Source organism: Elephantulus edwardii, unplaced genomic scaffold, assembly GCF_000299155.1.
Source record: "Elephantulus edwardii isolate Elephantulus edwardi_28Jun2011 unplaced genomic scaffold, EleEdw1.0 scaffold00209, whole genome shotgun sequence".
NCBI lineage: Eukaryota > Metazoa > Chordata > Mammalia > Macroscelidea > Macroscelididae > Elephantulus > Elephantulus edwardii.
Genome location: NW_006399959.1, coordinates 4,176,238 through 4,185,966, shown reverse-complemented (window position 1 = coordinate 4,185,966; position 9,729 = coordinate 4,176,238). Strand labels below are relative to the sequence as shown.

Below are 9,729 nucleotides of genomic sequence, written 5' to 3'. Positions count from 1 at the left end.
GACTGGGATAATCATTATGGATGTATCAGAGACAATGCGAATGGCACAGGACAGAGCAGAGTTTAGGGCTGTTGTAAGTAGGGTCGGTATGAATCGCAAGCGACTCGACAGCACATAACAACCACCACCACCACCTCTGGGCAGCTTCTTGCCACTAGGTCACCAGAACTCCCTAATGTTTCTTTTTAAATTGAGTATAGGTTTACGAATTATTTTGGTTTTTCATTTATCCATCCATTCATACACATTTTGCTTTTTTAAAAATTTAATATTTGATAGAAATAGACAAATTTCCAAGTTTTCTCATGTACCGTTTCACATTTTGCTTTATAATATTAATACAATTCGCTAATATACACCCTTGGTACTAGCAGTCAGGAAATAAGGAGACAGATTGCACTGGGAAAGTCTGCAGTTAGGCAACTTTTCAGGTTGTTGTTAAGTGCTGTCGAGTCGCAGGCGACTCATATCGACCCTATGAAGGAGAGTCCTCAATGCTTGGGTGCCTTTCATCCTCTCTCCAGGTTCATAGGGTTTCTGGAGGCAAGCTATTAAGGAAGTGGATGCCACTCCTCCTACCAAGCTTGTTTTAATCAGGGAGCTCCACCCCAGGCTCTGTCTGCATTGTGTAACCAACCTTTAATGCATTTGACACATCAGTGTCACAGTGTTCAGCCTCACAGCTACCACAAGTTACCCAGCTTGTGCACCAGGGCTATATGACCTATGGTACATCCTTAAATTTTTCAATGTCAATTCTTTTGGGTAGAGTGTTGTGGTTTTGTTTTTTCTCCATTTTCTTTTGATGCTTCCTGGATCATTCAAGATTGTGTACATAGCATCTCTCTGAGGGAAGCTGACTATCAAATTTAATAATAGTAGACCAAATGCTGTATCAGGAAATGAGGGAAGCTTAATACAAGCTGAAGGTCACCTTTTGGCATTGGGGCGTTCCCTAGGAGTTAACATTGTTCTTAGTTTGTGTCAAATGAACCCCTCCCTCTTGAGATTAGCATAAAGAGGAACTGGGCCTTGTCTGTAAAAGACTTCACCATTATCCTTTGTTTTTGCTTTGTACTTCCTTGTGATTTTACTTTGCTTTACCTTCCTTATGATTCTAAATAAATACTCAGTAGCATGGCGTGGGGCCTTCAGTCATGGGAACTGTTGGCCCCCTGTTTTTCACACTCTCTGTTCTATATCATTCCTGATAGTCTGTCTCATTATTAATTATAAAATTATTTCATTCTTTGGGACCTTCGGTCTGCAACATCTCTCTGTATTACAACTCAAGGCTTGAATATTTCTCAACTTGAGAAATGCTGAGTGAATTCTTCCCTATGCTCTGCCTCCAGCTCTCTGCACATTTTGTTATAATATTTTGCTTTGTCTTCTCACGCTGCCCTCTGAAACCTTTTTAGCTCTTCAGTTCAGCATCTCTTCCTCTTGTTTTGGCTTCTCAACACTAATGCAATTTTCAATCTCTTCTGACATTTTGGTTTTTCCTTTCTCCTCCTTCTTTGTAATGACCTTTTGTTCTTTTCATGGATGATATCTTTGAGGTCCTCACACAGTTTCTCTGGAGGAGTAATGATGTCAGTTTGAGGACTAATGTGCATCTGTTTCAGGCCATAGTCTTTCCCATTACTTGCTATATATCTGAGCTGGATAATGAATAAGGCTGACAGAAAAAGAATTGGTGCTTTTGAGCTGTGGTGTTGGAGAAGAGCACTGAACATCCATCCCGTGGACGGCTAAGAGAAGGAACAGATATGTCTTGGAGAGGGTGCAGCCAGCGTGCTCTTTGGAGGCAAGAAGATGAAGCTTCACCTCACATACTTTGGGCATGTTGCTAGGAGGGGCTATTCCTTGGAGAGGGACGTAGTGCTGGGAAATGTGGAGGGTTGGTGAAGGAGAGGAAGACTTTTGACCAGGTAGATCGACATGGTGACTGCTGCAATGGGCTCTTGTGTGTCAGGAAGTGTGAACATGGCACAGGATAGAGCAGGGTTCACATCTTTTGTTCATAGGGTTGCTATGAGTTGTACTTGACTCAACAGCACCTAATAACAACAACAGCAACAGCGATGTAATTAATAAGGAGCTCTCGTGACCTAGTGGTATGAATCTGTGCTGCAATCCCAAGGGCATGCCGTTTGAATCTGTGAGCAACTCCACAGAAGGAGGATGGACAGTCTCCTTGTGTATTTATTGCTTCTGAAAGCTTGCTGAAGGGTCAGCTATGACTGTCCCAACTATAACAACAATGTAATTAATTATGTCTGATCAGCTCCTTATTATATATTTTACCTCATCCAACTTATCAATTTTTATTCCTCTCTCCTTCCCCCATCCTTGGTAACTATGCAAGGATAATTTTGCATTATAAACTTTTCCTTAGTTTTTTAATAATAGGGGCCTGTGAGTTCTGCCCCTCCACGTAATTCTGTCTAGATTTTTTTTTCCATGGTGTAGTGTTTGAGGAATTCCTTATCATTCTTGTAGTTTGGCATAATGTTCTTGTGTGAATGTACCATAGTTTCAGTAGCCCTTCATCTGTGGATGAAAACTTGGGTTATTTTAGGTATTACAGATAATGCTGCCATGAGTATGCACGTACCTGTTTATGTTCTAGGTCTTCCTCCTTTGGGAGAATTAATTTTTTTTTTATGATGACTTCAAATGAGGAGAAACAACTGCAAACATCAATTACTAATTGGAACATTGAATGTACAAAATATAAATGTAGGCAAATTGAGAATTGTAAAAGATGAAATGGGATTTGACGGTACACTCACACAAAAATAATAATAATAAAAAAAAAGATGAAATGGAATTTGTGAAGATCAGTTTCCTAGGCAAAAGTGAGCGGTAATAGACTGGTATCGGTTACTGGACAATCTTCTGGTCTGTTGTGCCTGGCATGGCAGATCGAAGAGCGATGGTATTGTGTTCATCGTCAAAAAGAACATTTCACATTTATCCTGAAGTAGCAGATCGTGATATACATACAAATACACACACACACACACACACACGGAAGACTCCTTACTATGTCAGTATCACTCAATTTTGTGCCCTAACCATTAGAGCCAAAAAAATGAAGACATTGAGGATTTCTCTCATCTTCTATAGTCAAAAATTGATGATTGGAATGCAGAAGTTGGAAGCATTGATGACTAAGCCATGATATTTTCTGTCACCTCGTATTTTGCACACGCTCACTAAAGCAGGGCATCGGACAAGATCTAGAAATTGTGCTTTTGAATGATGGCGTTGGTGAAGAACACTGGATATACCTTGGGCTGCTAGAAAAATGAATAGATTTGTTTTGTAAGAAGTGAGGATTGTACTTTGGACCTGTTATCAGGAGGGAGACCTCATACTGACTAAAGTAGGGGTGTGAGAAGAAGGAAGACCCTCAATGGGGTGGAGTGACACAGTAATTGGTGAAGCACAGCAGAGACTGTGAGGATGGCTTAGGGTTGGATGGTGTTTTGTTCTATTGTATAGGGGTCAGTATGACTTAGAACCAACACTTAACAAGTTGTGACAGAAACTACCTTGAGCCTTTTGGAATTTGGGGTAAGGATGGGTCCCACTAGGCTCCAAACCTGGATGTCCCTTCCACGTCCTCCCAGCTCATCAACTTACGTGTCTTCAAGGAGGGCTGAGAAGCCTGGGCAGCAGGGAGCTGGAGGTGTGAGGTTCCTCATCCCCTTCTGCCCCCAGATGGAGGTGTTTCAGGCCCTGCAGAGGCTGCACATGACCATCTTCTCCCAGAGTGTGTCCCCCTGTGGGAAGTTCTTGGCCGCTGGCAACAATTATGGGCAGATTGCTGTCTTCAGGTACGTGGGACCCCTGCTCCCTTGCACTCACTTGCCCTGGCATGAGGCCCTCCTGAAACTCATGCCCTTACTGCTGGTTCCTGGGCATCCTCCCCTCTATCTCTCTCTCCAGCTTGTCAGCTGCTTTGAGCTCTGAGGCAAAAGAGGAAAGTAAGAAGCCGGTGGTGACCTTCCAAGGTGCGTGTGCTGTCTGTTGGCTCTTGCTTTGGGGATCCCCACTGGTGGTGTGGGCTAAGTGTTTGGCTGCTAACCGAGAAGCTAGTGATTTGAACCCACTGTTGGCTCTGAGGGAGAGATGAGGCCATCTGTCCCTATAACTGTTTACAGCCTTGGAAGCTCTTGGGGGCAGTTCTTTGTCCTGCCAGTCACTGTAAGTTAGAATGGACTCCACAGCAGTAGGTGGATGAAAGAAGGTGTGTGGTGGAGTCACTCAGGTTGTCCTTCCCTCCAGCCCATGAGGGGCCAGTCTACAGCATGGTGTCCACTGATCGGCAGCTGCTCAGTGCTGGAGACGGAGAAGTGAAGGCCTGGCTGTGGGCAGAGATCCTAAAGAAGGTAGGGAGTGAGAGTGGGCCCGGGGGAGGGCTAGGTGTCCAGGCCTGGGATGAGCCTACCTTGGAGGTGACATGGTGTTTCTCTCTCATGAAGGGCAGCAAGGAGCTGTGGCGTCGGCAGCCCCCATACAGGTGAGCCAGAGCCATGTGGTTGGGGACTCCTGGGTATGGAGGTATCCTCAGGCTAAAGCTGATCCTGCTTTTCCTCCCTCAGGACCAGCCTGGAAGTGCCAGAAATCAATGCTTTGCTGCTTGTCCCCAAGGTCTGGGATCCCTAAGCCCTTAGCGATGGGCTTGGCTTTGCCCTGCCCTGCTTCGAACATGGGTCCTTCCCTGGTGACTCCCTGCCCTGCCCTGTCTTCATCTGCAGGAGAACTCTCTCATTCTGGCTGGAGGCGACTGTCAGCTGCATTCAATGGACCTCGAAACTGGGGCCTTCACAGTGAGCAGGGCCCCACACAGGGGAGGGGGATGGAGAGATTGGCTGCTTTGCCCACCCCTGACACAGCCCTTCTCCCAGCGGGCCCTCCGTGGACACACAGACTACATCCACTGCCTGGCACTGCGCGAGCGGAGCCCCGAGGTGCTGTCGGGTGGTGAGGACGGTGCCGTGAGGCTTTGGGGTAAGAGGCTGACTGGTTGGGGGAATAGATGACAACAGGGAGGCTGGGTTGGAGATGGTATCATTCAGGTTCCCTTCACAGACCTCCGCACAGCCAAGGAGGTGCAAATGATTGAGGTCTACAAGCATGAGGTGAGCCCATTCCTTGTTCTCCCCTTCCCTGCACCAAACCCTACCAGCCCTGCTACCCCCAGGCCCATTCCTCCTTCAGCCCCGCTCCTCCTCCCCACAGGTCTGCTCCCCCCCATTCACAGTCCTTCTCCTCCCTACATAGTTCTGCTCCCCCCTCACAGCACCACTCCCCCCATCTATTCCCTGCAACAACCCCACTCCTAATGCCCCAACAGGTCTCACCCCCAGCCCCACTCTTCCTCCCCAAGATCTGTTCCTGCCTCACAACCCTGCTTCCTCCCCCACAGGTCTCCGGCACCAGCACCCACAGCCCTACTCCTCCATACTAAAGCCCTGCCCCCTCCCCCAGCCCTGCACCTCTCCCATAACTCTGCTCCTTTCTCTCTCCTCCAGGAGTGCTCCAGGCCACACAATGGACGCTGGATTGGGTGCTTGGCAACTGACTCAGATTGGATGGTAAGTGGGTAAAGAGTGAGATGGGGTGGGTGACCTGTCAGGGGGTTCATGGCTCAGGGCAGCTGTCCATCGCCCCTTTTCTGGCCAGGTCTGCGGAGGTGGTCCAGCCCTCACCCTCTGGCACTTGCGCTCCTCAACGCCCACCACTGTCTTCCCTATGCGGGCTCCACAGAAGCACGTCACCTTCTATCAGGACCTGGTGAGGCCAGTCTCCATCTGCTTCTGCCACCTCTCCCTGGCTCCCACACCAAGCCTGACGTGACCCTCCTGTGCTCCCCAGATTCTGTCTGCTGGCCAGGCCCCATGCGTCAACCACTGGCAGCTCAGTGGGGAGCTCAAGGCCCAGGTGCCATGCTCGTCCCCAGGGCTGCTCAGCCTCAGCCTCAACCAGCAGCCAGCAGCCCCCGAGTGCAAGGTGGGTCCCTCAGGGACAGGAGTGATGTGTAGGAGGTGATGTGGTGGGGGATGTGGAAGGGGATGATGTAAAGGAGGTGATGTGGGGGTGATGGTGATGTTGGAGGTCATGGATGATTTGGGGAATGATGGAGGGTGATATGGTGTGGGGGTGGTAAGGTGAGGGGAGGTCATCGGTGATGTGGGGGGTGATGGTGATGTGGTTGGAGGTGATGTTGGGGGTGTTAGTAGGGGGAGATGGAGATGTGGGAAGTGATGGGGTCATGTGACGTGAGTAATATGACAGGTGCTGATGTGGGTGATGTAGGGGTGGTCTGGTAGTGGTGATGTTGGGGTCAGTTGGGGAATGATAGTGAGATTGCTGTGGGGGTAAGGTAGAGGGTGACATGGGGAGTGATGGTGATATAACTGGTGACATGGTGGGAGGTGATACGGGGGATGTGGGCATAGTGACGTGGAGAAGATATGGGGTGATTACATGGTTGGGGGTGATGTGGGGATGACATGGGGGTGATGTGATGGGAGTGATATAGGGTGATGATGTGGTCGAGGGTGATGTGGAGGATGGGGATGACATGGGGGAGGAGGTAATAGGGGAGTTGTGGGGATGATGGGGGGACAATGTGGTTGGTGGTGATGTGGGAGGAGGTGATGTGAGGGGTGATTTGGTGAGGATGACATGGGAGTGATGATGTGGGGAGTGGTAATATGGGGGTGTTGTGGGGATTACATGGGAGTGATGATGTGGGGGTGGTTATGGGATGACATAGGAGTGGTGATGTGTTCAGGAGTGATGTGGGAAGAGGTGATGTGGGGATGACGTGAGGGTTGTGATGTGGTGGGAATGACATGGGGGAGGTGATGTGGTGGGAATGACATGGGGGGTGGTGATGTGGGGGGGGTGACATGGGGGGTGGTGATGTGGGGATGACATGAGGAGTGGTAATGTGTTTGGGAGTGATGGGGGGGTGATGTGGGGGTGTGTGAGCAGGGCCCTCACACACTTCTAGTCTCCAGGTCCTCACAGCTGCCGGCAACAGCTGCCGAGTGGACGTCTTCACCAACCTGGGCTACCGCGCCTTCTCTCTGACCTTCTGAGTGCCCACACCTCTCCCAGAACTTATTTTTTAATATACAATAAGCACAGTTTTTCATGTTTGTTTCCTTCCCAAGAATGGAGGCTATACAGATGTGGTGAATTATATATATATTACTCTGTCCATACATAAATACCCACCTTCCACCCTGCCTGGGAGAGGGCCCAGACTCATAGATGCACAAAGTAGCCCTGCTCCGCCACCCACCTAGGGGCCTGGCCCCCCAAGCTGGCATCTGCTTCCGGTGAGCTCCCACCCAGCTTTCAGGGTGCAGGATACACAAGCCCCTATCCTGGAACATAATCCTGGTTGTGGCCACCTCGGCCAGAAGAGGAAACTGACCACCCGTCAGAACAAGGGCGGCAGCCCCATGCGCTCAGGTCCTCCGGAAGAGGCTGAGGAAGCCACCTGCGGGCCCCGGGCCCAGGCGCCGCAAGAAGCGCGATGAGCTGCTGCGGGACGAGGCAGTGGAGGCTGCGGCGGCACTCAGCTCCTTCTGGCGCTGCCAGCGCAGCTGCTGCCCGATCACCACCTGCATGTCATCCTGGGGGGTCGGAGGGATGGTCAGCACGCTGGACCGGCCCTCCTGGCCCTGCCCCCGAGGCCCCGCCCCTCACCTGCCAGGCTTCCAGCTCCTGTGTCAGCGCCACCTTCTGACGGATGGCGCGCAGCAGCTCCCGGGAAAGGGAGTCCCGCTCCAGTGAGACACTGCTGAGCTCCAGGGACAGCTCTAGGGCCCTGTGGGGCGGGAGAGGGCTTCAGGGAGGCCATGGGGAGGACAGTCTCTATGGCTGCACCTGGCAGGAGGGAGACCGAGGTCAGTCCCCTTGGGTGGGAGCGGGCGGTGGTTGTGGAAGGCTCACTTGTTCACAGCCTTGTCCCTGTCAGAGAGGGCGCTACTCAGGGCTGCCCCCGGGTCCTGCTGCTCCCTCAGCTCCTTCTGCCGCTGCAGCTCTTCCCGCAGGGACTGCAGCTCTTCCCGCTGCAGTGCCACCTGCAGAAGGGGGAGGTAGGCAGGCTGCTGAGTTTCCCAGCTTCCACTCCTAGGGCTCCCCTAGGATGGTATATGTGGGGGTGGGGAGTGGCAGATGCTGCAGGAGCAATGCAGGAAGAAGCACAGTGGATGGGACTAACGGCTGAACTCGCAGCCCAGGAAGTCTTCCTGGAAGAGGTGGCATAGAAGCTGCCTCCAGAAGCGTGCCTGCTGCTGTGTGTGGATAAAGGGTGATCCTAGTGGAAGGGGCTTAGTGGACAAAGACTGACAGGAAGAGATGAGAGGGACAAGGTGAATGCGAGGGGAGGTTCCACATGAAGCCAAATACCCTCTTACTTCATCTTGGAGCCTGGCCACTTCTGCCTCCCTCTCCTCCAGCATATCCGCTGGGTTCAGGGTTGCCCGCTTCTTGGGGGGCTCCAAGCTCTCCACCTGGAGCGAAGGTTGTGGACTGGATGCCTTTTGGGTACTTGGGGACAGGGACGTCTGCAGGACAAAGGAATCATTCCAATGGCATCAAACCTTATGGGACCATGAGTGGAACCTTCCCTAGATGGCACTCATGGGGGCCGGTTGGGGGCTTACCGGGGCATCTCTGTGTCTGTCTGTGCCCTGGTCTTGATCGCTCTCGAGGCTGTGGGCAAGCTCAGACTGCAGGGAGGCACCTGACACATCAGCGTCCTGGAAGCGGGACTCCTCCTCCAGTTCGGACACCCTTCGCTGAAGCCGCCTCAGTGCACTCAGAGCCTCCCCAGCCTCGAAGTGTGCGCGCTCCAGCTGTGGTAGGGCAGATGGACAAACAGGTCAGGGCAGGCAGTGAGCTAAGTACACTGGTACCTGAAGTCCGGGGCACCTGCAGGGAAAGCTGCCTGTGTCCGGCCTCTAGGCCCGCCTACCCACTGCCTTTCAGCTTAAGCCTTGGGCCAGGTTCCGACCAATAAAGTGGGGTGAGGCCGGCTGTCCTCTCTGTAGTCTCCCATTCTCTTTTACACACCCTCACCTTTAACTCCTGGCATTTATTGATCTTTAGCCAAATGCGTCTGGGCGTTAGCCCAGTCAGGTAGTTACCATTAGCGTCCCATCTCACAGATTGGGAAATGTAAGCTCAGGTGCCCCATACCAGTAAGCATGGATATAGGAGTAAGTCTCCAGGCACTGACCGAAAGCGCAGACTCAGGAGACCTCAAATGACAGTGTGTGCGGTCACTCTACATTCCTTTCTCTCCAGTTCCTGTGGCCCACCTCTCCGTTCTCTGGCTTGACCCTTACCTCAGCTTCCCTCTAGGCCTCCAACTCTCAACTGGACATACTCAACTCCAAAAGCAACCCTCCCCTGCTCTAAAGCGTGCCCCTGCTCTGTGGCCCCCTGTCTGGGCTCCTGGGCACCCGCCCACCCCCATCTAGTGTTCGTTTACCTCCAGGCTGTGCTCCCGCTTCTCTCGCTGCAGCACCAACAGCTCCTCTCGGGTGGCCTGCAGCCGGTCCTGGCCCTTCTTTGCTTCCTCACGCAGGTCTCGGATCTGCGCCTCCAGGTCTTGCCTGCGACTCTGCAGCATTTTGTTCTGGGGAGAGGCCACCAGGCTGGGGAATACATCCACACCAGCGGAAGAAG

General features: G+C 51.9%; 2 protein-coding genes across 3 annotated transcripts in view; one reads left to right on the top strand and one right to left on the bottom strand.

Moving 5' to 3' along the window:
- Window positions 1-7,135, top strand: part of THOC6 (THO complex 6 homolog (Drosophila)) — a 10,440-nt gene extending 3,305 nt beyond the window's left edge. Inside the window, exons 2-13 of one of the 2 annotated variants that reach the window (XM_006897445.1) lie at window positions 3,733-3,848; window positions 3,961-4,025; window positions 4,300-4,403; window positions 4,497-4,534; window positions 4,617-4,665; window positions 4,773-4,844; window positions 4,923-5,025; window positions 5,107-5,156; window positions 5,550-5,612; window positions 5,701-5,811; window positions 5,893-6,027; window positions 7,044-7,135. In XM_006897445.1, coding sequence (XP_006897507.1) covers window positions 3,733-3,848; window positions 3,961-4,025; window positions 4,300-4,403; window positions 4,497-4,534; window positions 4,617-4,665; window positions 4,773-4,844; window positions 4,923-5,025; window positions 5,107-5,156; window positions 5,550-5,612; window positions 5,701-5,811; window positions 5,893-6,027; window positions 7,044-7,124 — 987 coding nt within the window. In that variant the 3' untranslated portion in view covers window positions 7,125-7,135. The remainder of the gene's footprint in view (window positions 1-3,732; window positions 3,849-3,960; window positions 4,026-4,299; window positions 4,404-4,496; window positions 4,535-4,616; window positions 4,666-4,772; window positions 4,845-4,922; window positions 5,026-5,106; window positions 5,157-5,549; window positions 5,613-5,700; window positions 5,812-5,892; window positions 6,028-7,043) is intronic. The other variant, XM_006897446.1, reaches the window with a different exon arrangement.
- A 364-nt stretch (window positions 7,136-7,499) lies between these two features.
- The window catches only part of CCDC64B (coiled-coil domain containing 64B), a 5,485-nt gene continuing 3,255 nt past the window's right edge, over window positions 7,500-9,729 (bottom strand). The window contains exons 4-9 of the mRNA XM_006897444.1: window positions 9,533-9,679; window positions 8,703-8,894; window positions 8,454-8,603; window positions 7,987-8,117; window positions 7,741-7,861; window positions 7,500-7,667 (exon numbers count right to left, since the gene is read on the bottom strand). Of these exons, the coding sequence (XP_006897506.1) occupies window positions 7,500-7,667; window positions 7,741-7,861; window positions 7,987-8,117; window positions 8,454-8,603; window positions 8,703-8,894; window positions 9,533-9,679 (909 nt within the window). The remainder of the gene's footprint in view (window positions 7,668-7,740; window positions 7,862-7,986; window positions 8,118-8,453; window positions 8,604-8,702; window positions 8,895-9,532; window positions 9,680-9,729) is intronic.